Source organism: Colobus angolensis, unplaced genomic scaffold (genome assembly GCF_000951035.1).
Source record: "Colobus angolensis palliatus isolate OR3802 unplaced genomic scaffold, Cang.pa_1.0 Scaffold278, whole genome shotgun sequence".
NCBI classification, from domain to species: Eukaryota; Metazoa; Chordata; class Mammalia; order Primates; family Cercopithecidae; genus Colobus; species Colobus angolensis.
Window position 1 is genome coordinate 1543384 of NW_012116021.1, and position 26188 is coordinate 1569571.

The 26188-nt window shown below is 44.0% G+C and overlaps 1 protein-coding gene across 2 annotated transcripts in view; it reads right to left on the bottom strand.

Moving 5' to 3' along the window:
* ABHD2 (abhydrolase domain containing 2) overlaps window positions 1-26188 on the bottom strand; it is a 113186-nt gene that overhangs the window by 73782 nt on the left and 13216 nt on the right. The window contains exons 2-5 of one of the 2 annotated variants that reach the window (XM_011948320.1): window positions 23898-23974; window positions 22419-22560; window positions 12711-12810; window positions 10090-10289 (exon numbers count right to left, since the gene is read on the bottom strand). In XM_011948320.1, coding sequence (XP_011803710.1) covers window positions 10090-10283 — 194 coding nt within the window. In that variant the 5' untranslated portion in view covers window positions 10284-10289; window positions 12711-12810; window positions 22419-22560; window positions 23898-23974. The remainder of the gene's footprint in view (window positions 1-10089; window positions 10290-12710; window positions 12811-22418; window positions 22561-23897; window positions 23975-26188) is intronic. The other variant, XM_011948319.1, reaches the window with a different exon arrangement.

Sequence of the window (26188 nt, forward strand, 5' to 3'; positions counted from 1 at the left end):
AAAGTAGATCTGATTCCATGCAAGTCCTGTAAAACAAATGAGGTTTAAGCTAAAAGTTAAGGATGAATGGTGGACCAAGGTGAATTCTGAAGTCAAGTCTGGGAAGGGCTGACACAGGGGTGACTCAAAACAGGACCTTATACGTGGAGCCAAGGTCCACTTACCATCACATGTGCTGGATTTGATACCACGTGATGGAATCAGTTGTAGCATATATTTCCTTTGCTTTTTTGGAGACATAGTAGGGCCCTGAAGAATAAACTCAGGTATGATGAATAGGGCAGTATAAGGGTCATACATTTTTGGAAACTGGAATTGGTTGTTTTAAAGAATGCTTGGCACATGAGAGATGTGCCTTTTTCCATCTGAACTAAATCAAGGGAGTCTTGACTGTTTTGGATTCTGAACCTTTTTTTAGATCTTTCAGGCTTCAGCAATTCCTATAAGAAGGAATAAAGTCTCTAAGAAGAAGCTACAATCTGTATCTAGGTTAGAGAATGTAGATGAATTCTGCAGCAGACTCACACTTGGTTATCTTGATTCAATATAGGAGACCTCCAAGATGGCGGTACTTTTCTTCCCAATGTGGCTGGCCCCTTGCATAAATGACCTGCTAGAGCAGAGACAGGGCAGGCAGGCAACATCCAAGATAGTGAGTAGTCGAGATGGGGAAGAGCTCATCCCTGTTTGACCTGGAATTCCCCAGTATTAGCACTGATAGTCCCATGCAAACAAAATGTGTGGTCAGCCAGGTAGTAAAAGAGTGTCCCAGGGTCAGCAGTTTAACTTTCTTACTTTGACAGTTTTGGTTTGGGCTATTTTGCCAGAAACATGAGCAATTTTAAGATGAAATGGCCTAAAAGTTTGACTTATTGAGGCTAGCCCTTAATACTTAGCCTCAATCAAGATGATTTTGAGTCTTCCATTTTTCAGTAATTTTCTAACAATATAAGTTTGCAAGTGAATATGCTCTGAAGGTCTGGTGGCTATAAAATAAGCACATCAGAACACTACAGTTCTGCCAATCACTTGTTAATAGTTTACCAGAAATATCCAAAGAAATATTTGCACAACTCTTTTTTTTTTCTGTCGCCAGGCTGGAGTGCAGTGGCGCGATCTAGGCTCACTGCAACCTCTGCTTCCCGGGTTCAAGTGATTCTCCTGCCTCAGCCTCCCGAGTAGCTGGGACTACAGGGGTGAGGTGTGCCACCGTGCCACCATGCCCAGCTAATTTTTTTTTTTTTTTTTTTGAGACAAAGTCTCACTCCTGTGCCCCAGGCTGGAGTGCAATGGTGTGATCTTGGTTCACTGCAACCTCCACCTCGCGGGATCAAGCGATTCTCCCGTCTCAGCCTCCTGAGTAGCTGGGATTACAGGTGCCTGCCACCATGTCCAGCTAATTTTTGTATTTCTAGTAGAGACAGAGTTTCACCATGTTGGCCAGGCTGGTCTCGAACTCCTGACCTCAGGTGATCCGCCTGCCTTGGCCTCCCAAAGTGCTAGGATTACAGGTGTGAGACAACGCGCCCGGTCCTAATTTTTGTATTTTTAGTAGAAACGGGGTTTCACCATGTTGGCCAGGATGGTCTCAATCTCTTGACCTCATGATCTACCCACCCTAGCCTCCCAAAGTGCTGGGATTACAGGTGTGAGCCACCACGCCCAGCCCGCATAACTCTTAAAACAGATAAAATCAGGTCAATGGAATTAAGGTTCTTGGCAATTAGGAATTTATCCTGTGAAAAGGACAAAGCTTTAGTGTTCAGCCAAGAAGGAAAGGATCTAAATCTGATGTGGAATGTCTGTGAGCAAGAGGGAATTAAGAGAAATTTAACTCGAAGATAATGAAATTCTTTTCAGCTTTAACTTGCTATAAATAAATAAGCTGTGCTGGCTCCAGAATTTTTTACCTAGGAGGGGCCTAGGGTGGCAATCTGACTGGAAGGGAGTGTGTGAAGTTGCATTTGCCTGATGCTTTAAGATTGAGAAAACACCAACCGTCCATCTCAAAGCTCCTAACCCCAGCTTCTGCATTGGTACTGCCTCTGCAAAGAAACAGCTTTATAACAAGGAGGCAGAGAAGAAAATGGAAGGAGTGGCCGTTTCATATATGGAGTCCCGTGCTCTTTAGATCTAGAAAATAACTCCATATATTGCAGTATCAGAGGAATTTGAATTAGTGCTTTTCTGTAGTGTACTTCTAATTATTTAATACTTCCTTGGTACACTAGGACAAAAATAGCATATTTTGCACATCTATGACAAATATAGTGCTTGTACATACAGAACTGAGCTCTTATTTGGGGCAGACAAAAGAAAAATTGATATTTACTGTTAAGAAGTAAGTATGTACAACAATAGAGAGGGAGTTGGCACTGTTCAAGAGAAAAATCAAAAGCAGATTTGCTCTGCTTTATTAGAAATAATTAGGGGCTGGGTGTGGTGGCTCACACCTGTAATCCCAGCACTTGGGAGGCTGAGGCTGAAGGATCACTAGCCCAGGGGTTTGAGACCAGCCTGTGCAACATGGTAAGACCTTGTCTCTACAAATATATTTTTAAAAATTAGCCAGGCATGGTGGTGTGGACCTTTGTTTCCAGACACTTGGGAGGCTGAGATGGGAGGATCTCTTGAGCCCAGCAGGTTGAGGCTGCAATGAGCCATGACTGTGCCACTGTATTCCAGCCTGGGTAACAGAGTGAGACACTGTCTCAAAAAAAAAAAAAGAAAGTAAGAAAAAGAGAAATAATTAGGAAGCACATTTGTGAGGAAACTGATTTTTAAAAAGTGCCTCTAGAAAATTTCCATAATTAAAAAGCTTGAAAAAATGATCTTTTAAAAATGCCCCCCCACAATGAGTCTCAGAGAAGTAGATCCTCAAATGTTCATTAACCAAAACTGATGGATGACTACTCGGCAGGAAACTAAAGGTTTGGACACATTATGATGAGAACAGCATTCCAATTGGATTCTCATTTGTACTCTTGTACTCCGGTGAGTGAAGAGAAAAAGGGAAAACCACAGACCGTAATGAATCCATTACGGTCTATGGAAGGGCCACAGGGTTCCCCCCCATTCTCTTATGACTACCTGAAGCAGCTTCCAGGAGGACACGTCCGGAGAGGGCACCATGGCATAGGAGAGCCAACTGCTATTTTTGGCTTGGTGTTAGTGGGGATGCCCCTCACTCCTGAGTTTCAGGTGTCTCTCAAATCCACAGAGAACAATAATGTCCAGTTCTTACTAATACAGGTGGCAGCTGGTTGCAGAAGAAAGCGATTACATTTTCATCTCTAGGGAAGAAAGTACCCACACACATGTGGCTGTGGTCTTCATCATACTGCCTCTCTTCTCTGGACTCTGCAGGGGCTTCTAGATGTCTCTTGGATCCAGTGAAGAAAACTCAACTCTTTGTTTTTAGGCCTATTAGCTAAGCTCTCCATCACACTCCTCCTAAATGCCTTCAGCTTTAGCTGTAAGACAGCCCATACTGGCAAGCTTGCTAATGAGTGAAAACGCAGCAGCCCGGTTTCCCACAGGGGAGTATGTACATTTTAATAGCAGGCTTCCAGAGACAGGGCACCTGCTGCCTGTCTACTTTCCAACCAGGACCTGGTGATGAAAACTTCAGCCAGGCCCAGAGGGAAGGGTGGGGGCTGTGAACTGCCATTATGCATATGCCTGGGGTTGTCCTGCCTTAATTTAAGACCATAAACAATCCATCTTCTTCCAGAAACAGGGTAGAGCCTTCCCAGATCAACAAAGCTCTGTCAGAGCTGAAGGCACACCTGATTCCCTGGAGCGCCACTGAACAAGCCGGAGACAGTGCAGTTTGTTTCTCCTGGGCAGGCACACATGGCATCTGCCAAAATGAGAACATCGTTCACTTATACCTGTTTATGGAAAACGAGATACAGGATGGCATTGTACCTGAGATTTGGAACCACCAGGAATCCTGTTCTGTCTCCCTAAGTATGTGGCTCTTGATTTGGGGTATACATTCCAGTGATAAAGAAAAGAGACACAAATTCTCATAAAACAAGATGGAACATTTTAAATGGACACAGAAGTTATATGTTGGGGAAACATGGTAGGAAGATGGAGGAAGGGCTCATTCTGGCTAAAGAGGAGTAGGGGGGTAAGTTAGAGAATAGTAGCTCAGAATGTGTGCTATTTAAGGCAGGGCACAGAGGCTCACACCTGAAATCCCAGCGCTTTGGGAGGCCAAGATGGAAGGATGGCTTAAGGCCAGAAGTTTGAGACCAGACTGGGCAACATAATGAGACTCTGTCTCTATAACAATTTGTTAAAAATTAGCTGGGTATGGTAGTGCACACCTGTAGTCCCAGCTACTTGGGAGACTGAGGCAGGAAGACAGCTTGAGCTCGGGAGTTTGAGGTGACAGTGAGTTATGACTGTACTACTGCACTCCAGCCTGGGCAACAGAGTGAGGCTCCATCTCTTAAAAGCAGAATTGATGCTATTTAAGTTTTCTTATAGGATAAGAGGCATTTTGTGCTGAGAAAAAAGAGGGGATTTGGGATAGTGGGGAGACAACAGCCCAAAGGTCAGGTACTTCACAGGCAATGAGAGAATGCTGTGAGTAATGAGGCTGGACAGGTAGGTTCATGCCTCGGCTGCTGGCCTGCTTGAGGAAGTAGTATTATGACAGATGGGTGAGTCAGAGGCAGGGAGGTCATAGTACACTTTTGGACACACCCAAGGGACTGGTAATTACACAGCTGAATACATACACAAAAGCCCCTGAGCTATATACTTAAGATTTGTATATTTTACTGTATGTAAATGATAGCTTAAAAAAGTACTTTAAAAAAAAAGCCAAAGGGAGACAGTGCCAGCCTGTCCAGGAGTACAGGGGTTGGGAATAGTCAGAAGAAGACAAACACACAAGAAAACCAGTCTCTTTACCCTGCAGTCAGGGACACTCTCCCAGGGTCCTTCCCCTAAAAAGACCACTCTGATGCTTGCTAACAGAAACCAAAATCAGAAGATGTCCGTGCTGAAGGGCACCATGGGAGACATACCTATTTCTTTTTTTTTTTTTTTTTTGAGACGGAGTCTGGCTCTGTCGCCCAGGCTGGAGCGCAGTGGCCGGATCTCGGCTCACTGCAAGCTCCACCTCCCGGGTTCATGCCATTCTCCTGCCTCAGCCTCCCAAGTAGCTGGGATTACAGGCACCCGCCACCACGCCTGGCTAGTTTTTTGTATTTTTTAGTAGAGACGGAGTTTCACCGTGTTCGCCAGGATGGTCTCGATCTCCTGACCTCGTGATCCGCCCGTCTCGGCCTCCCAAAGTGCTGGGATTACAGGCTTGAGCCACCGCGCCTGGCCAAGACATACCTATTTCATTTTACATAGAAGGAAACCAAGGACCAGAGGGGCTATCATTTTGTCCGGGGTTCTGTGGCCAGTTTAGAGGTAGAAGACCTAGGTTTGCATCCTAGTTCAAATTTCAATTCAAAGGTCTTTCTCTACCCAACTGTTGCCAGCAGCCATCAGGAAATTTGAATGAATGACAGAATTCTGAAGCTATAAAAAATCAAATGTGAGTAGATAGGTAGCAGCATGGGTGAATGTTCATGGCAACGTTCATCATGGTTTGGTGAAAGCAGGTTACCAAACAATATCTATCACCGTGATTTTGTGGGGGCAAGTATAAGCAGAAGGAAAACCACAGGGATGATCGCCCACATATTAATAGCGCATTATCTCTGGGTAGAATTATAATTTTTTTTTCACGTGGGAGGTTTTCTGGTAAAAACTGAAAAACCTGTTAGACAAATTCCAAAAGAGCTATAAAGCCAGGCACGGTGGCTCATGCCTGTAATCCCAGCACTTTGGAAGGCCGAGGCAGGTGGATCACGAGGTCAGGAGTTCGAGACCAACCTGACCAACAGGGTGAAACCCTGTCTCTACTAAAAATACAAAAATTAGTTGGGTATGGTGGCACATGCCTGTAATCCCAGCTACTCAGGAGGCTGAGGCAGGAGAATGGCATGAACCCGGGAGGCGGAGCTTGCAGTGAGCTGAGATCCGGCCACAGCACTCCAGCCTGGGTGACAGAGCGAGACTCGGTCTCAAAAAAAAAAAAAAAGAAAAAAAAAAAGAGCTATAACATTTATCGGTAATTTTTGTGTGCTCTACCTTTTCTATTTAAAAAAATGAATATGCATTAAGGTTTTTATTCAGAAAAAAAGATTTGTGTGACTATCTAGATTTTTGTCCTAATTCTGAACTGGGCGTCTGTTTGTTTCACTAAAAGTAAAACACTTCGTGAGAACAAAAAATGAATCACTAGGTAAATATTGATCTGTTTCTAAGTGAACAAGAGACATAACATCCCACTGAAGCAAAGTTTTCCTCCAGACATTAAAAGATTCATTTACAATGTATCTTTGGGTATTTCATCTTAAAACAGATTTTCGAATTGACTTTAATGCTGAGAGAGGAAAACAGTAATCCCTGCTCCTTAAGCATGCTTTCAATGTTCACCTTTCATCAACTTTTTTTCTATATCAGAACAGTAAGAGGACATATCCCGATTCCGCACATGTCATCATAACCAGCTACCCGCGGTCAGAATTACTGAATAATATTAACAGCTTGTTGTAAATCAGTTAACAGAATTTTCCAGCCTAGGCGAGTGCTTGTGAAGGCTGCAGACAGCCTTCCTTGTAGGAAAAAAATCTTCAAAGTCCCAGGAGAAGCACTTTCCCTCATAACAGACGTGTTTCCTGCCCTTAGCTTCCAACACATGGGAGTTTGTTACAGACATGTGACACAGAAAAAGACCTTGGGGGACAGTAACTTCCAATAGTGTGACAGAAACAGAAAGAAGGTCAGATGGGAAACAAAGGTCACCCAGGGACTGTCATCGGGGGCTGGCCCTCTGCCTCAATTCTCTCACCTGTACCCAAGAAAAGTCCCTGTTCACTTCCCCACAGATAAGAAGGCAGCCAACCTGGTGTCACACTCCAGTTTGGGTTCAGTTTCCCTCTCTGCTACTCTCAGTTTCCTCATCCCTAAAATGAAAGGAAAAATGAATCCAACCTCAAGGTTGGTTAAGACTGAATGGCATAATGTCTATGAAAGGTACTCAATAAATTTCAAATGCAGTAGCAACGTGGACAAAAGAGAGTAGTAATGTGAAAACATTTTGGTGATATGAGACATGAACACAGGATACAGTGATTCCTACAATTAAAATCTAAAACAGAAATAAGGGGTGAGTTGAAGGATGGAGGGGCAATAAAGTAAATTTTGCCCTTTAGTCATTTGTCATGCTCAAGTCAGACTGCTCCGGTGTTTAGAATTTAGCTGCTTAAGCAATGCTCCAACATGCTCTAAGAGGGCTGGTCCTATCATCAAAGGCAGAGGCTTTGGAAGTAAATTGGTTCTGAAGAATTTGTCCCTTCACATACACCTTCAAACCATAGCTAACTCCTAAACGATCATCAGGTCTGCCTTTAACCTAGGCTGATCTCCACCCCTCCCTAGTTCAGGCTTCACCAGGAGAGAGGGTGGCAATCAGCCAATGACCAGGGAGCTCCATGCTGATGCCCCTGGCTCAGGCTGATGCTAATTTTCTAAACACAGCCACAAGGTCCAAGGAGATGGGGCTGGGGATGCACTTCCACCTCTTAAGGAGGTGGGTGGGAGCCATTTCAGTAGAGGTCACACCTTAGACTCATCAAGAAAATGTGCCAGGGAGGGAAAAAAGCAAAGAGAAACTGTTGGGCTTAATGTCTCTAGACTATTTTTAAAAGAAAAAAAAGAAAACGAGGTAAAAACTGCCACAATAAGCTTTCTTTTACACTTTGAACAATTAGTATGGAATCAAACCTTACATGATGCTTTTCTGGAGCCTGGGCAATAGCAGCTTTTGCATGGCTTTCTCCCTCTAATTACTCAGGAACCAATGCTGGGTGGAAATTTGCACTCATCTGCACAGAAACTTGCAGGGTTTTAAATACTTTGGTTTTCAAGAGCTCTCTAAAAATGAGATGACCAAAGAACTGGGCCTAGCAGTCCTACCCAAACTGACAGCTGAAAGTGAGTGCAAATTTCAGTAGTCAGTCGAAATTATTGATCTAAATTAAGTATTAAAAAAAATTCAGGCCGAGCACCGTGGCTCATGCTTGTAATCCCAGCACTTTTGAGGCAGGTGGATCACCTGAGGTCAGGAGTTCAAGACCAGCCTCGTCAACAAGGTGAAACCCCATCTCTACTAAAAAATACAAAAATTAGCTGGGCATGGTGGCACATGCCTGTAGTCCCAGCTACTGGGGAGGCTAAGGTAGGAGAATCGCTTGAACCTGGGAGGTGGAGGTTACAGTGAGCTGAGATCATGCCACTGCACTCCAGCCCGGGGGACAGAGTGAGATTCTGTCTCAAAAACAAAAAAAAAAAAGAAGAAAGAAAGAAACATTCAAAATACAACTATGAAAAATACTGGATGATTTTCAAAACATATACCATGCATACCCTTTACAGAGCTGATTTTTAACTGCAAACACTGCATATAAGAACACCATGTCCTTGCTCTTGTGCCTGGCTGTGAAGCCTACTGTAATGAAAAGTCCCCTCAGCAGGGGCAGTTCCAAATTCAATATGATGACATTTATAGTGTCCACCACTATTAGGCAACATATCTCTTGACTTGGGGTCATGGCATCACTGTCACAACTATGAGAAAACTGCATAAGAATACCACACGTCAACAACCAAAACACCCAAAGCCCATAATGGCAGCTGTTCACCCTTGGCCAACAGCATGTGAAAATTAACTAGACAACTACACAAAGCAGGGGCCCAAACTCTCAGATGTTGGTTGCCCATTTGTCTGCTCTTAGAAGAGAATCATTCACCCAGTGTCCCCAACAGCCAAGAGAGGGGATGAGAGGTGGTATCAGGATGCAGGGAAGAGCTTCTACCACCATCGGGTCTTAGCAACTGCATTAGTCATGTGCCGAAGGGACACACTTGAGGAAGACATCTCCCTGAGTAGCTGCAGTCTGAGAAGGCACAGGCAGAATGGAGTAAGCTTGAAGAAGCACAAAGAGAGTGAAGCAGCATGACAAGAAAGGAGAGGAATTCAGACCGACTGTGCACGAGGCTTGGCCTGAGCCCCAGAGGAAGACACAGTCATTCAGAAGACAACCACAGGGAAAAGGTGAACACTGCATCTCTTGAAAACAGTATGTGTGACACAGAGTGCAGATTCCCTTCATTTTACAACTATGGTTTCTTCTATCAGAAGCAGAGCCCTCCCCTGCTGTCTCCAAAATACAGATCTGGGGGCAGGCTCATGCCTGTAATCCCAGCACTTTGGGTGGCTGAGGCGGGCAGATCACTTGAGGTCAGGAGTTCGAGACCATACTGGCCAACATGGCGAAAAACCGTCTCTACTAAAGAGCACACCTGTAATTCCAGCTACTCCAGAGGCTGAGACACCAGAATCGCTTAAACCCGGGAGGTGGAGGTTGCAGTGAGTCAAGATCATACCACTGTACTCCAGCCTGGGTGACTGAGCGGGACTCTATCTAAAAAAAAAATACAGATCTGGGCTTCTATATGGAAACCTGGTTCGCTCAGACAAAGCACTCTCTTTAAGTGCATTCTCTTAGCTAATGCTTGGTACATTTTTCAACAAGGCAGATGAAGAGTACTCAACTATTGGATCTGTGCTTTTTTGCTTATTAATTATTTTGGGTGAGGATAGTTCCTCCATCCTAGAACTGGCAACAAAGCATTTGTTAAAGGACTAGAATACTGTCCAACTTTTCCATATCTGCCTAAAAATGACTACTATTTTCTGCAAAGTCCCTGTCATGGATAATGACATCACACTGTGGAGGAAGGAACGTTTCAGGCAACAGAGATCTGATTCTCTCCTACCCTCCAGGATTCAAACACTAGACTGCAATCAGACTGTGGCTATTTTAACACCAGTGACGCCATATCCCATTGATGCCTTAAGGACACGACGGGATAAGATTCTTCTTTGAACATCACACAAAGCCAAATACATCAGCAGCTGAGCATACAGAGGGCATGAGGTCTACTCACTCTTTGGTCAGAAGAGGACAGGACTTGAGCAGAAAGCGTGAGAGGCCCGAATCCTGGAAGTAGAGGTCAGGTGGTGCTGTGGGGCTCTTTAGGTTCAAACACCGGACGATCACATACAGCACAGCAGCCACTGCAGCCAGCTTCACTCCATCAAACACGGCTGGGAGCTCGGGGGTCTCCAGCATGGCATTCATCTTGATCTGGGGAGCAGAGGCATAGGTCTAGGTTTACAAGCACAGTGAGGACAGGTGATGCCCACCACCCTACAGATGCATGGTGGGCTAAGAGACACTGCCAGTGATGGTGTGCCACAGTTCAGACGTTTCCACAGGCTCCTGCCAGACAGACACCGCCAGCACCTTGCAGCTACTGATCAACTGGCCATAATCCAAATCACACACAGTGTGAGCATGGATAAACTAGGCACTGTGTTTTCTTTTTATAATCTCACAAGCATTTCTAAGATGAGCAAATCAAAAAATCGAAAAATGCTAAGAACAGTGTCCTTTATCGGAGGGGTAAAAATAAGATCAGTCAAAGAGGCGGCAACAGGACCAGGAGTAGAACTTTGATTTTTGTTAACAGGTCATCCTTTTGTTTTTTTTTTCCTCTCTGTAGGATTAACCTGAACCTGGTGCCCCAGGTGTGTGTTAAGTGTTGTGTTTACAGCCTTGAACAGAAACCCAGAAAGGGCTGCTGGTGCCACCAGGTGTGGTTGTACTGCCTGCTGGCCTCACCCCTTTATTTGCAGAGCAGGCTGAGATAAAGCAACCTCAGTCTGACTCAGCCATCTGCTCTCCAGAGGCTCCCCAGTGCTGGAGTCTGAGTCAGACTCAGCCCAGGTCACAGCAATCCTGGCTCCTAAGGGTTTCAGGTGTGAGAGCCTGGCTAGTTTGTTCCCCCCCCCCCCCCCCCCGGCTGTGGAGGCTATCTGACTGTAGCCGTTAGTCCAAAATTAGGTTAAAAGTAAACCAAATTGACCACTAGGCCAAAATCTAAAACTGGAGTACAGACAATATATATGCTTATCCGTCCTTTCCCAAGCTTTCCCAATATTTCATCTTTTGAAGTAACTTCACCTTTTATATAACACACGCCCCTCCAAACATATAAAACCAAACATCAACAATGACAAAAGCAACAGCAACAAAAATCCAGTATTTTCCTTGCTGCTCGGCAGAAAAACAGAACATCAGCTGTTACCTTAAAAATCAGGGAAACCACAAGCTAACAAAAAAGAGAAAATGGTAACTCTCACAGCCAAGGTAGCTATGGCAACAGCTTCCCCTGGAATGGTTTCAAGTAGCCTCTGCTAACAACAGTCATCATGAGAGCTCTGGTAGCCAGTGCCGGAGACAGGATAGGCAGAACGAAACAATCTCCACCAACTGTGTTTGGGGTATAACCAACCAAACTTTCCTAAGACCTACAGCAAGTCCAGAAAGGACTCAGAAACCTTTTCTAAACTTGAGGTCACTTTGGCAGACAATCTCTGGCAGGGATTCCCAATTCAATAATGAAAGGAAATAAAAGATCACAGCTCCGTAACTAGTCTTCCACCATCAGGGCAAGACAAGGATTTTTTAAAACTTACCTGACACAATTTCAAATCAAGGCTAGACCATGAATATAAACTCAGCTACACTGAACTTCTGTGAGGAGACAGTTTTCCGAAAACTTAACTTCTGCGCTGGGCACCATGGCTCACGCCTGTAATCGTAGCACTCTGGGAGGCCAAGGTGGGTGGATCACTTGAGGTCAGGAGCTCCAGACCAGCCTGGCCAACAAGGTGAAATCCTGTCTCTACCAAAAATACAAAAATTAGCCAGGTGTGGTGGCACATGCCTGTAATCCTAGCTACTTGGGAGTCTGAGGCAAGAGGATCACTTGAATCCGGAAAGCATAGGTTGCAGTGAGCCAAGATCATGCCACTGCACTACAGCCTGGGGACAAGGGTGAAACTCCACCTCAAAAAAAAAAAAAAAAAACAACTTAACTTCTGGTGACACTTCTCCTCACTCCTGGGGTCATATCCCCTGAAAGCTATCTATAAACCCCTAAAACAAGGATCCTTAACTTGGGGTCTGTGGGTTCCCTATGGGATCCTAGGGTCTAAGAGCCCCCTGAAATCACGTGAAAGTTTGTGCACATGAGCAGTTTTCTGGGGAGAAAGTTGGCAGCTTTAATCAGATTCTCTAAAAAGGGTCTGTGGCCTAAAAAAGTACACAGCACTGCACTAAGATGCCCAATAGGTTTAATCTGTGGCTCCCATTCCTCACCTTGTCCGAACCCGCCATGGATGCCAAACTAAGGCTAAACAAACGTCCAAGATGATGCAGCTTGTTAATATAGGCTTCTAAGTCTCCACATTCTATTAGAGGACCAAAACTAAAATCCACCAGAAATTCTCTGACTATATGCTGGTAATATGGAACTGAACTAGAAGTTCTTCCTCATCACCTTTGTTGGAAAGAGAACAGGGTAATGCAGCAAGTAGTTTCTTGTTGGTTTGGAGTGGACTTATTAAATTAAACAAATAAGTTCTTTCCTTCCCACTTCTACTCACTGCTTCCTAACATAAGGGGAGGAGAAGCAAAAATAAGAGTCTCAGCAATACATACCAATGTTACTTATTCTTCTCACTGCAAATATGAATTTTCCTTGAAGAGTTGTACAGTTGGGCCGATCAGGTCAGATCTCTTATTCAAACTAACCTAAAAGCTAAAAAGATTGGATGGTGATGTTTTAAAGTTGAAACGTAAGCACAGTCTAAGTTTCTCTGCATTTAAGTCTTTAGGGAAAAGACAATTTTGTTAATTAACATGTATGCCACACTCTTGAATGTTTGGCCTTTTTAACAAGCCTGCTGCGAGAAGGCTTTGTGAATCCACCAAGACTGACAGGCCCTCTCTGGTTTCTAGGGCAAGTTTTCTGCTGTGTTCCTCATTCTGGCTAAAGCCAATTCACATTGCTTTGAACCTTTATCTCACAACATAATCTCCAGAAATGCCTAACAGGACAGGTAACATCTCTGTGTGACCAATGAAATCACTTAGCAAGGTTTGAGATCAAGACAGCACAGCCAGTCGACTCATTTGTTCTCTTCCAAACATACAGCAGGGACAGAAAAAAATATGAGCTGAGAAAAGTAATAGGGCACAGATGGGCTCAAAAACAAAGTACCAGAAACAGAACAGGGCCAAAAGCAATGGGTAGGGGATTGCATTGCTTGTAGGGTCTCAGTTCAGACTGGGGCCAGAGGCTGGCTGCTGAGAAGTGCCAGAAGCTAAAAGTGCTTGCTGTGAGATGGGGGACCTGAGCTGAGCCTACTGCAAGAATCTGCTAAAAGATCTATGGCTTCCAAAAAAGCAGAAGCAAAAAGAGAGAACATGGGGGAAACAGCCAATGTTTATGCAGCACTATCTACGTGCTAAGCTCTGTTCTTCAGATTTGACATATGCTAGCTCATTTAATCCTTCCCATACCCTCCATACCCGATGAGGTAGATGCTATTATTACCCCATTTTATAGACAAGGTAACTGAGGCATAGGAAGTTTAAGTTACTTGCCCAGTATCATACAGCTGGTGGGTAGAAAAGCCAGCATTCATATCTGGCCCAAGAGATCCTCGTCTTAATCACCACGCTGTGCTACTTGAAGGCAGGTAAGTAGAGAAAGAGAGAGAGGCAAGCAAGAAAATGGATGGTGCAGGAGACACACACGAGACACCAGAGACTTGCCCAAAGTCAGACGGCTGTAAACAGCAGAGCTGGGATTCAAGCCCCATTTTTTGTTCTGATTCTACCACACCAAAATGACTTCAGAAGAAAATCAAAGCCAGTTGGAGGAAAGAATCAATTAATCTTCGGAACAGTCCTGCCTAACTTCCAATTATTATCTGTCCCTATTCTGAGACAAATTAGTCATAGAGGACCAGGCTGTGGTGAGGTAGGCCGGAAGAGCAAAGTCTTCAGCCACATCATAGGTCACCTGACCCCACAGGCTTGGCTGCCAAATGAAAAACAGGGCATGGACCAGATCAAAGATCCTAAACTGGCAGTCCACGGGGCAGTGTTGCATTCAGTTGGCATTTAAAAAACAAAATAAATTTATTCATTGCCATATTATTAACACCAGGAGATTTCAGATAAAAATCTAGATTTCTGATTTCTCTTGGAAATAGAATGAGAAGATTTGGCAACACAGGGTCAGCATTCTCACACCACAACAATGGACAGAGCTGAGCAGGGCTGCCCCCTTCAGACCCAGCAAGCTCTCTCCAGGTGGCCACAGTCCCCACTACTCCCTATTATGGGGTCCTCAACACTGACCCCTGGCCCGCTTTAATCATTTACAGTATGTACCTGAATGGTCCCCGTAAGCATCTGAATATGCAATCTTTGGAGAAAAGCATCTAAGGTCCCTTCTAGCCCTGAAAAGGTCTGTGTTGACTGAATATTTGAAAAATATACGATCAATATATATATAAATAAAAAATTCCTAGAAAAAATGATGGAAAGGCAAGAGTGGCAAAGCTGATAGGATAACAAGATGTAGTGCCTTTTATTTATTGATATTTTCATTGAGGTTTATTTATACCTTAACTCTTTCCACAAACTACTTGAGACAGCTTCAAGATAACACCCTTACTGAATCTATACACATAGCAAAGGATCTGGAAATGTGTAAGACTGCTAACTGCTTTCTGATAGTAAATGTCCCCTTCATCCTTAGTAGCAGAAACCTGGGAAATGTGCCCAGCTGAAAAAAACTACATACCCCCGCTCCCTTAGCTAGGTGAGTCCATGTAACTCAATTCTGGTCAGCTCTGGAGGGGTTGATCTAATTTCTGGGAAGGCTCCTTAGAAGGCAGGGAGTTCACCCTTTGTCTGCCCTCTTCCCTTCTTGCGTCCCTGGAATGCAGAAAACATGGCTGCAACTCTAACAGCTCTCTTGGGCCATGAAGTGACCTTGAGGTCTCTCTAGGAGCCCCATTAAGATGACAGCAGGGCAGAGAGACAGAAATCTGAATTCCTGACAACTTAATGGAGCCACCATATCAGATCTAGACTGCCTATCTCAGGACTTCTTTTACATGAGAGAATGAACAGTTGAAGCCACTATGACTTCTAGACTCTTTTACTTGGCAATTTCTAAATATACAGAAGGAAAACTATGTATTCAAATCTTTATGAATGCTAAAATCACTGGGTTATAAGACTATTGGCAATTTCTTTTTTTCTATTTCCCAAAATTAATGACTACAAATATTTTTATTATTAGAACAAAGCATTAAAATAGCAACTAAGAAAATCTAAGGAGAAATTTTAAAACACTGGAGAGGAAAATATGTATGTCAACATACACAGCAATTATGTACGTGATAAAGCTTTAATGCATATGATTATGCTTTAATTAACTTATCTGAGGTTTCTATTGGAGGAAAAGGGAAACCCAGTCAGACCTATAGTTTCCAAAATGGAAAGAGAGCTAACATATATTGTGCTCTTCCACCCAGTGTCATAACAGATACTCAGTGGAAACAGGGCTTATCTGGCACAGAATTATTAAAAAAAAATGTGGGACTTTATGTAAGGGGACCTTGAGAGATGTGACAGACAATGTCCTCCCACAACTTTTTTTAAATAGCAAATGCAGTAGAGAATTAATTTCCTCAACCCTTGAAAAATGCCAGGGTTTTAAAATTTAATTCAATTCAGGGAAGGCAATTCTATGAGAGATTTATAATTATTGTGGTCCAACTACACAGCCTTGATCCAAGCCTTCATTCAACTGAAGTCCTGAGGAACAGGTCAGTTCTGCACGTCCCTGGGGACACTCCCTGGAGTTTCAGCAGGCTTAATTAAGTACCTGACTACCTCCAGTGCACCTAGCATTGTGCAGGTTGGCAGTTAAGTAAATTCTCATTTTAACCAGGAGGAAAAGAAATTTATGTTAAGGCTATCTGTACTTTAGAAGCTTAGACAAAAATCAGTCCAGGGAAAAAAAAATTAAGCAAGGAAGGACTCATGGAGCAGCAAGATCTAGAACCCAGCCTTAGTGAATGAAGTACAGTTGTTCCTCCTTAACTGCAGATTCAACCAACCACTGATGAAAAATTTTGAAAAAAAAGACAACAATAAGGCCAGGTGCCGTGGCTCACACCTGTAATCCTAGCACTTTGGGAGGCCAAGATGGGTGGATCATTTGAGACCAGGAGTTCAAGATGAGCCTAGCCAATATGGAGAGACCCCCATCTCTACCAAAAATATTAAAAAATTAGCCGGGTATGGTGGCACGTGCCTGTAATCCCAGGCTGAGGCAGGAGAATCACTTGAATCTGAGAGGCAGAGGTTGCTACCACCACACTCCAGCCTGGGTGACAGAGTGAGACTCTTAAAAAAAAAAAAAAAAAAAAGGTAAGAGAAAAGATAATATAAAAAGAAAAAAATTTAAATAAAAGCAATACAGTATAACAATTACTTACATCATTTACTTTGTAATCAGTATTATAAGTAATCTAGAGATGATTTAATGTATATAGGAGGATATGCATAGGTTATATGCTAACACTATGCCATTTTATATCAGACTTGATCATCTGTGGGTTTGGTATCTGCACGGGACCTGGAACTGTTTCTCCATGGATATACAGCAACAACTGTATAAAATGTAGAAGCATATGTAAGTATGAGTGTGTGCATGTACAGTGCATATACATAGGTATTAAATGAGGAGTTAAGTAACTTTAGAAGAAAAATTTTCACATTCACTTTATCTGGTTGCATTTTGTTTTATGGTATTCTTTTATCCCCAAGTCTGACTTGTCACAAAATATTCATATTCTGAACTTGTTCTAGATACAGCAAACTCCGATTCCATTGTATTATTTTGTGTGGCCCTCCCCACTTTCCAGGCAGGTAAAATCCAGTTAAAATGAACATCAGGCAGCCTAGATAGGGAAAAGAAGTCACACAGAACAGCTGGAGGGCTGGGTATGTTGCAGATGAAAAGGAAGCTACCCCCACCCCAAACCCAGCTCCACCTCCACGATGGGCTGGGCTTCCTGTGTACCTGCGGCAATCCCTTCTCTGCCGGCTAGCCCACACCTCCCCTGCCATTTTATGAATGGGATTTAGGTGCTGTAAATGAGAGTCAGAATTCCATTTATAGTCTGCATTAACAAAGGAAACCAAGGTGGTGCCAAATGCCCAACATCTAGTCACTAAAGGAACTCGCAGTGTTGCCCCTGGTCTCTAAGACAAGCTTGACTGGTATTTCCACCAGAGGTGAAGGCCTGAGCTGTGTCTCCCATGCCCCTTTCTGCTCTCCCCTGGCTAAGAGCATTATTTTCAGATGGAGGCACAGATAGAGTGAGAAACCGCCACTGCACTGGGAAAAGCTCCAGTCTGGGGGCTCTGAGACCTGGGTCCTTCCTGGCTGATGACCTTGAATCAAGGCACTTAATCTTTTTGGGCCCTAAAGGCCCCATCTGTAAAATGAGAAGGTTATATTAGAAGTAGATGATGCCAAAGGTCTCTTTCAGCTAGAAATGTCTGAGATTCTAGGGATAGAACTGCGGTCCTCGGCTAAAGAGCACAGGAAAAAACTATCGCTGTACTTTGTATCAGAAAATGGCCATTTTCCAGCCTACTTCATAGATGATTACACAGTAAAATTCATAAGAACTAACAACCCTCAGGGCCTTTGTTCTTTCTTCAAATAAATTAAACAGTTACATATTTTCTTTCAGCTGTGCCAATAATTTCATCATATTTATTCCACCTGCATGGGATTGTGATGCTTTTAGCCTTGGAACACCAATATTCACTGACAGGACGCAACTTACACTGCGGAAGGAACAAACAAACTGAGCAGAGATCCCAAACAAAGGAAACCCTTTATCTGGTGTAGCAAGTTGAATAGTGACCCTCCCCCTAGAATTCATGTCCATCTGAAACCAGTGAATGTGAAGTTATTTGGAATTGGGTCTTTGCAGATGTAATCAAGTTAAGATGGGTCATACTTGTTGGAGGGGGTCCTAACCCCATGACTGGTATCCTTGGAAGAAGGGAAATCTGGACACAAAGACACAGATACACAGGGGAGGAGGCCACATGAAGATGGAAGCGGAGACTGGAGCCACTTATCTACAACAAGCAATGCCAAGGATGACTGGCAACCATCAGAAGTGAGGAGACAGGCGGGGAATAGTCTTGCCTTCAGAGCCTAAGGAAGGAACCAACCTTGCAACACCTGTTTTCAAACTTCTAGCTTCTAGAATGGTGACAGAATATGCCCAAATTACCCCTCATGACTCAGGAGTTCCACGCTCCTGTCCTCAGTGGCTGAAGGGACTGTTTGTCACATCCTTCTGAAAGGCCCCTTGTTACTCAGACAAGCTCCAATCAATTCAGATGATAGCTAACTGACATGAACACCCTCAGATGACTCGTTGACATAATACAAATTGCATTCTGTGAATAAATACTTATTAGCTTGGCTTCTTTGCCTCTGTGATTCAGCTGTCAGAACCATCCTTTCCTTTCCTCTTAGCTATCAGCAAAGTGAGGCAGCTCAGAGGACACAGACATCTGGGGGAGGGGGAGATCTCTCTTCCTTGCCACCCAAAAGGACCTAACATAACAAGCTTTGATACTTATGGGTCCTAAGGCAAATACCTCTCAAGGAAAACCAAGCCAAACCCCGAAAGGATTTCTCTGTTCCAATTCCATCTGGTTGAAGATGTAAATTTCATTTAGGGTCCAGTCCTGCAGTGAGACAGCCAGTGCCAAATCCAGCTACGGTGTTTGTCCTGGGGCAAGTTCCTTAATCCCTCTGAACACCATCTATAAACTGAACATGTTAATACATAAAGAGCATTTTAAAACAATGCCTGGCATACAGTACTACTGTATTCGCTATTACCATCTCCACTATTAAACTTTCCTCCATTTTGCCTCAGTAAACAACCTAAGTTGACAGAAATGACCACAAAACATACTCCTTCCTAACTGACATACAGGTCTCATTAGCAGTGAACTCACTAGCTGATTGACTGCTTAAACAGTGAAAAAAAAGAAAAAAAAAAAAATTAATCCCAGGACATACTCTTGTTGATTCTTCTAAAATGGAACCATATCTTCTAAAATGGAACCATGTTAGACTTAATAAATCACTGGATAATAAGTGGTGATCATCATGTCCCATAAACAGTTCCAAGATGCATTGTTCTTGTTTTCTGTGCTAAAATGCATCCTTGGCAATGCACAGCTGGAACCCCTCTTCGTGACACCACCCCGCTCCTGCTGAGGGGCTTCTCCTGCCCATGGAAAGGCTACCCATTCCTCCCTGCAGGTAAAAATCCCCTCTTGCCTAGCCTGGCTCTCCCAGCAAACTGTAATGCCCTGAGATAAAACTTTGTCCCCCAAAGTACCCTGTGAGGGTGTCAGGAGAAGGATAGCAGAAGGCCACAGCACGTTGCCCCAAAAACATGGTCTGTTTCCATCCCATGTCATCCTGATTTTTCAGCCTCTTTGGTGGCAACTTAGGTAAAAGTACAACCCCATCTTAACTTGATTACATCTGCAAAGACCCAATTTCCAAGTAAGGTCACATTCACTGGTTTCAGATGGACATAAATTTTGGGGGGTCACTACTTGAACTTGCTACACCAGATAAAAGTGGTCAACCTTAAATGTGGGCAACATGATACCCCTGGAGAGAAAGTAAGGAGGAAATGGGCCACCTTCTCCCCACTTTATCTGCCATTTAACTAAAGAAGTCAGAGCCATCATAGGGTGAAAAAAGCCATTTTGCAGGGACAAGAACAAGCCCAGATGATTTGGGGGAAAAGGCCCAGCCATCCCCCTCTGAGTTGTGCCTTTGTGTCCTCTGAGTCACTGCCACGGGATAGGACAGCCTCAGAGCACAGCCAGGAGGCTTCGGGAACTGCATAGCCTGGCAACTGGGCCCTGTTCTCACTCTGGGTAAGGTCTGATGAGATGAGTGAACACCTTAGCCAGCAGATCGCCAGATCCACCTTTCAGCACATCAGTGTTGGTCTAGGCCCACATGTCCTCCCACAGAGGGTTCTGTGGGACGGAGTCTTCGCGGTGCTCAAAAACTCTGGGTGTGTTTGTTTTTGAGATGGAGTTTCGCTCTTGTTGCCCAACCTGGAGTGCAATGGCACAATCTCGGGTCACTGTAACCTCTGCCTCCTGGGTTTAAGCCTCCGGAGGAGCTGGGATTACAGGTGGGTGCCACCATGCCTGGCCAGTTTTTTGTATTTTTAGTAGAAACGGGGTTTCACCATGTTAGCCAGGCTGGTCTCGAACTCAGGTAATCTACCCACCTCGGCCTCCCAAAGTGCTGGAACTACAGGCATGAGCCACCACACCTGGCCAATACTCTGGGTTTTAAAAGATCCCCTCTTGGCTGGGCACAGTGGCTTACATCTATAATCCTAGCCATTTGGGAGGCCAAGGAGGGCGGATCATTTGAGCCCAGGAGTTCAAGGCTAGCCTGTGTGACCTGGAGAAACTCTGTCTCTATTTTTTGAAAGAAAAAAAAAAAGACCTCCTCCCACCACCACCACCTCAAGCCAGAAGGGATGGGAAAGCCCTGGAAACAACAGGGCCAATCCTGTTTTCCAGAGATGCTGAGAAACACTAATTTTTGAACATTAACTAACTCAAGCCAGGGACTGCCCTAAAAGGGTGGGAGTGGGTTACCATAACAAGGAAGGATAAAGCCCCTGGTTGATCCAGTTCATCTCTTACAAACCAGGTCCTACAAGGTGAAGGGATCATCAAGTCACACACAATTTGGTAGAAGAGAATTGGAGGGATTGACAGATAAGTAAATGTATTTAAGGCAAGGTTGCCCTCTGTTGTATTCAAGATAAGACCTTGAAATTGTCTTTCTGTGCAAACCTACTCATGTGATAACAGTTTTATTTAGTCATATTTCTTCCACAAAGTCATAAGGTCACAGACTCAATCTGCTGGAATTTCAGAAAATAGTCTACAAGTTCTCAGGGGGAGTAAAGTTACCCAATGTAGGAAAACGTGAACCTCACAGTTACATGTCAGGAATGGCTACTAACCCATGAGCTTCCACAAAGAAAGTTACCAAACTGAAAATGTCTGAAGACTGAGTCACCAGTTAAACAGGAACATTTAATTGGGCACTTTTATGTGCCCTTACTAAAATACTGAATGGAAGCTGGCCTCTCCCACTAGCAAATAACCCTGCTGAAAGAATAGTACTATCTACGAGAGAACGAATGGGTAAAGCACTTAGTAAAATCACAGGCAAAATTGTTTTCTCTTCCACTGAGAAACCATGAATCCATACCTGAGAACAAACAAAAAAATCTTAAGCCAGGTATTTCCTCTAGGGAGATTCTAGATTTTCCAAGAGAACAGGCACTTGAATTGTGAGATTTATCCTAAACATATTTTTAAAAATCAATACCATAATTAAATTCTGTAATATCAAAACCAAAATTCCAGTTTACCAGAACCCAAGGAGCTCAAGTGCCTACTTCACTGGAATTTTTAAGAGAAGGATACAACCAAAGAAGAGGGCATCTCCAGATTGATTGTCCTGGGCACCATACAGATGCCACCCACTCTTCTATGTCTGGAAATAAGCTTCCAGAAGGAGGAAATGGAGATGAGGGTGGGAGGGCAAGACCCAGTGCCTGGCACAGCCGTTGCCTGAAGAACCACTCACCCCATGGAACTCCCTAAGGCAGGCAAAGAAGAAAGTTTCACCCAGACCTGCAACAGAAAAGGACGTACAGCTACTCTCAGTTAATGAGAAAATAAAAATAACTAGGACTCCTCGTTCCTGAGTATTCTGGTTTACCAAGGCTCCCAGTGCTCCCAATGCCTGGCTAATACACACTGTAGGGCCCGTAATGAGAGCATTAACACGTGCAGCCCATTATCACTCTGACAGTCTTGCATTTCACCATGGCAGGCATCTGTGAGGAAACCCGACCAATGACCAATGGGCCAAGCTCCTCTCCTTCCCTGCCAAAGGAGAGACTTGGTCAGCACACTCACCCCAGCTGGGCAAAGCTGAGGTCACTCGTCCATCCATCTCTTTCAGCTGCGTGGCTCTCTGATGCTGAATTCTGCCACCTGGGAGCAACAGCGCCCCTCAGGGCTTGGCCACCAGACCCTGTTATACAGGGATAGACAGCAGGAAAAGCTCTGTGCTCCTTGCCCTCCAAGACCAAGAGAAGGTTCTGGGGGCAATAGCATATGGTGTGCACAGCATTTTGAAGCATGCTTTACTTATTTCTGTTTTATAAATACCTTGGACGCTGTGAGCAGAAACAGGATCGCCTGCCAGTTTAGAGCAGAAGGCCTGAAGGTCACGTGGATTCCTTTGTGACCAAGTCTTAGGAGACAAATGCTACCAGCTAAATCCAGATAAATATGAAGGGCTGATTTGTGCCTGACATGAAGAAGGGATACTGTGAGACAGGCGCCTATCTGCTGCTGCACACGCCAGCCCTAACGCTGGGCCTCCAGGGAGCCCTGCCCAGCTTCCGCCATCAGTCCTGCTGATTGTGAGAGCTAAAGAGCTTTGCCCCCACTTGTAGGTCACAACCCAAGTGGAAAGACCCAGAGATTCTGGATTCTGGATGTCAGAGGAGGGAGAGGATCCCATTTGTGTCTCTACACTACTTGTCTCCAGTGGCATCTGGAGTTATTCCACCCCCTATCCCCTCTGAACATTCTGTGCTGTACAGCTCTGGGCAGGTCACTTGCACTTTTGGAGGATTTTGAGGCCTAGCTTAACAGTCCATGTGATATAACTGAATGACACAGGGACGAAGGTTTTAGAATCAGAGGTCCTGCATTTAATTCCAGATTCTGCCAAGTGACCTTGGGTGAATGATCTAAACATTATGAAGATTTGCTTTTTCTTCTATAAAATGGGGGAAGGGAGGTACATTATATGTTACTGAAGGAAAGAAGTTGATGAAATTCTGTAGGCTAAAAAAATGACTTATAATGATAAATTATGCACAGATATCCTCAAGATAAGGTTTGTAAAATGTTTGCAGCTCTTTAGCAGAAAACTGCTTTATTAAATATTTCAAGATTAGAAAAATGTTAGTTTTAAAGCAACTGCTAAGGAATTGTAACACATGAGGAGCATGACAATTGGTCCCCAAGTAGTCCTGAGCTTGGCTTTATCACATCTTTATATTGAGGATACTGAATGATCTAAAAACTAACATCTCGAAAGGAAGCCCTCTGGGTTGATACATTTTAGGGTCATAGCTCAGTGGATTGCTTTTTCAAGTAAAGAGTCAGAAATAAGTTCATGCCTTCAAATGTTCCTCTCTCCCATCCGTCCACCACAGACACTACACACTGTTGTTCCAGGCCTCACTCCTCCTGCCTCCCACTCCGGAAGTAAGTTTTCTCAGCCTTCTTTAAAGCCCAAAGGCAATCCCACCTGCCACCCCCAGCCTACCAGCAGCCTTCTTCCTTTGGTTTTTGTGCAAACATTGCCTGTATCAGGCAGGCATTTGCTCCGAGTCCACCTCTAGTCCACCTAAAAAATACTCTACACTACAGAGCAGGAGTGCCCCACATGAAGCAGATAGCTACGCCACTCACTCCTCAGGAGCTCTTCCTCCGCTGGGCTTTTCCAATACATTCGTCTTGCTTCCTCATCAGTTTCCTGGGAGGCAAGGAACTGGCCATCATGGAAGATGGTTTCATAAAAAATGGCAGAAATATTTCTCTGAGATTAGGAAAGAAAATTACCCCACTTACCAAAAATTGATTCACTGGCATAAGTAGGGAGCACCCTCGTGGATAAAGCAGTGGCTTGCAAATGAAGAGGACAGAACCTGCTGAAAAGGCATCAATATCACTGGGAGGGATGTCCTGCAAACTACGCCCTCCTGACATTCCACCTCACTCCCCACAGGGACCAAAGGCATCACTCTAACCTCTGTGGAGGCTATGAAAGAAGTATAATACACAGCATCCAAAAAACAATTGGAAAATAGTACAACAAATCTGTATATAATGGAAGTACTAAACTCTGAAGTACCAACTATAAATACTGGAGGAATTCAAATGAAGGAGGCAGAAAGGAGGAGGAGGTGGACTCAAAGCTGGGAACCACTGGAAGAGATGGAACAGAAGAGGTGAGATGGAGGGGTGGATGCAGATGTCAGGCTGGGCTCACAGTTGAGCCAAGGCCCGAGAATGCTGGGCAGTCAGGAAATGGGCAGACGGGACAGGAGGGATGTGTTTCAGAGCAGTGGCAGTGAGTCATTATGGAATGAAGCTTCAGTGCTTTACTTACAAGGGGAATTCCAGACATTAGCCTGGAAAATGCCACACAGGTGCTGCCTTGGCTGTGTGCATAGGGCTGTGCACTGTTGTTCATGTGAGGGGCTGAAGTGAGGCCATAGGTGTGAGAAGCATTTACTTGGCTACATGTAACCTGACCCATGGCGATGTTGGACAAGCACTGACGTTCACCATTTGAGCCCCACAGCAAGCCCTTGATGGCATCTAACTAGTTTTGTACAACCTGCTGAACCATACAAGGATATTCACTGGGGGCCCATCCCCTCCAGGCCCTAAAAATCATACTATTTCTCAACTTTACACTATGTAACCACCTTTTCATAACTAGAACATTTGCTAGTCTCATCTCTACATAAAAGTGATGATTCATATCTCTTTCCTCTCTGTTGGGAGTTCTGATCTACTCACTTATAATTCAATCCTCATGTTTAAATTTAAATTTAGGGTGTTGAGTACATAGTGGACACTGTAAATATTTACTAATTGACTAAGTCTGTGGCATTAGCCTAAAGCATCATCATTGTGGTTCTCTGAATAGAAGTTTCTTACCAGATTATTACATTAGGCGGAGAGGTACAGGCCTTTATGAGTAATCGCCATGCCACTGTACATCAGGAGAGAAAGCTCACTATGGCCTGGGCTGTCAGCAGCTTTTGGATATTTAAAGAACATCTCAAAGTTCAAGCAAATAATTATCCATCCAAAAATGAGAGTTTTCACTTTCCACTGCTCAGAGGAGTTACTGTCCTAGGACATATTTCTTTCACACTTTCCCCCTTTGTCTTAAGAACATCTCACTGGGCTCAAAGATCTACTCCAGAAACTGCTGTCTCACAAATAAAGAAATACATTTAAAGCTAAAACAGGATGTTGGAGGTAGCAGAAGAAAGGAAAGGCCCGCAAACAGAAGGCAGATGGAAATCTACTCATTGATTGTTGACATTCAGTTAAATACTGAAATACTATTAGAAGACTCATGATTTCTGCTATTCTCTCCAAAACATACAATGCAACAAAATTGTCTATGGTATTTTCCAACTGACATGAGCTTATTTGGTCCAGAAAATATAAAACAGAATACAATTAACTGTAGTTTAATCTAGATTAAGAGGTTGGTGAAATTATAAAATAAGGTTCTTTTTTTTTTTTTTTTTTTGAGATGGAGTCTTGCACTGTTGCCCAGGCTGGAGTGCAATGGCACATCTTGGGCTCACTGCAACATCTGCCTCCTGGGTTCCAGCGATTCTCCTGCCTCAGCCTCCCAAGTAGCTGGTATTACAGGTGCCCGCCACCACAACTGGCTAATTTTTTGTATTTTTAGTAGAGATGGGGTTTCACTATGTTGGCCAGGCTGGTCTCGAACTCCTGACCTCGTGATCCACCCACCTCAGTCTCCCAAAGTGCTGGGATTATAGGCGTGAGCCACTTCTCCTGGCCAATAAGGTTCCTTTTTAACATCTAAGGAAAATGGAAAAATATTTCTACAAAGATTTCTGCTTCATTGAGATGCTTTCTGTAGATGTGCATTGGTGGTAGGGTAGAGAGGCTACTTGCAGGGTTTGGAGACAGACAGATTTGACCTGAACTGCAGTTATACTACTTACTAGTTGTGTGACTTCGGGCAAGTGGGAGGATCACTTGAGCACGGGAGATTGAGGCTGCAGTGAGCTAAGATCGCACTATTGCACTCCAGCCTAGGTGACAGAGTAAGACCCTGTCTCTTTAAAAAAAAAAAAAAAAAA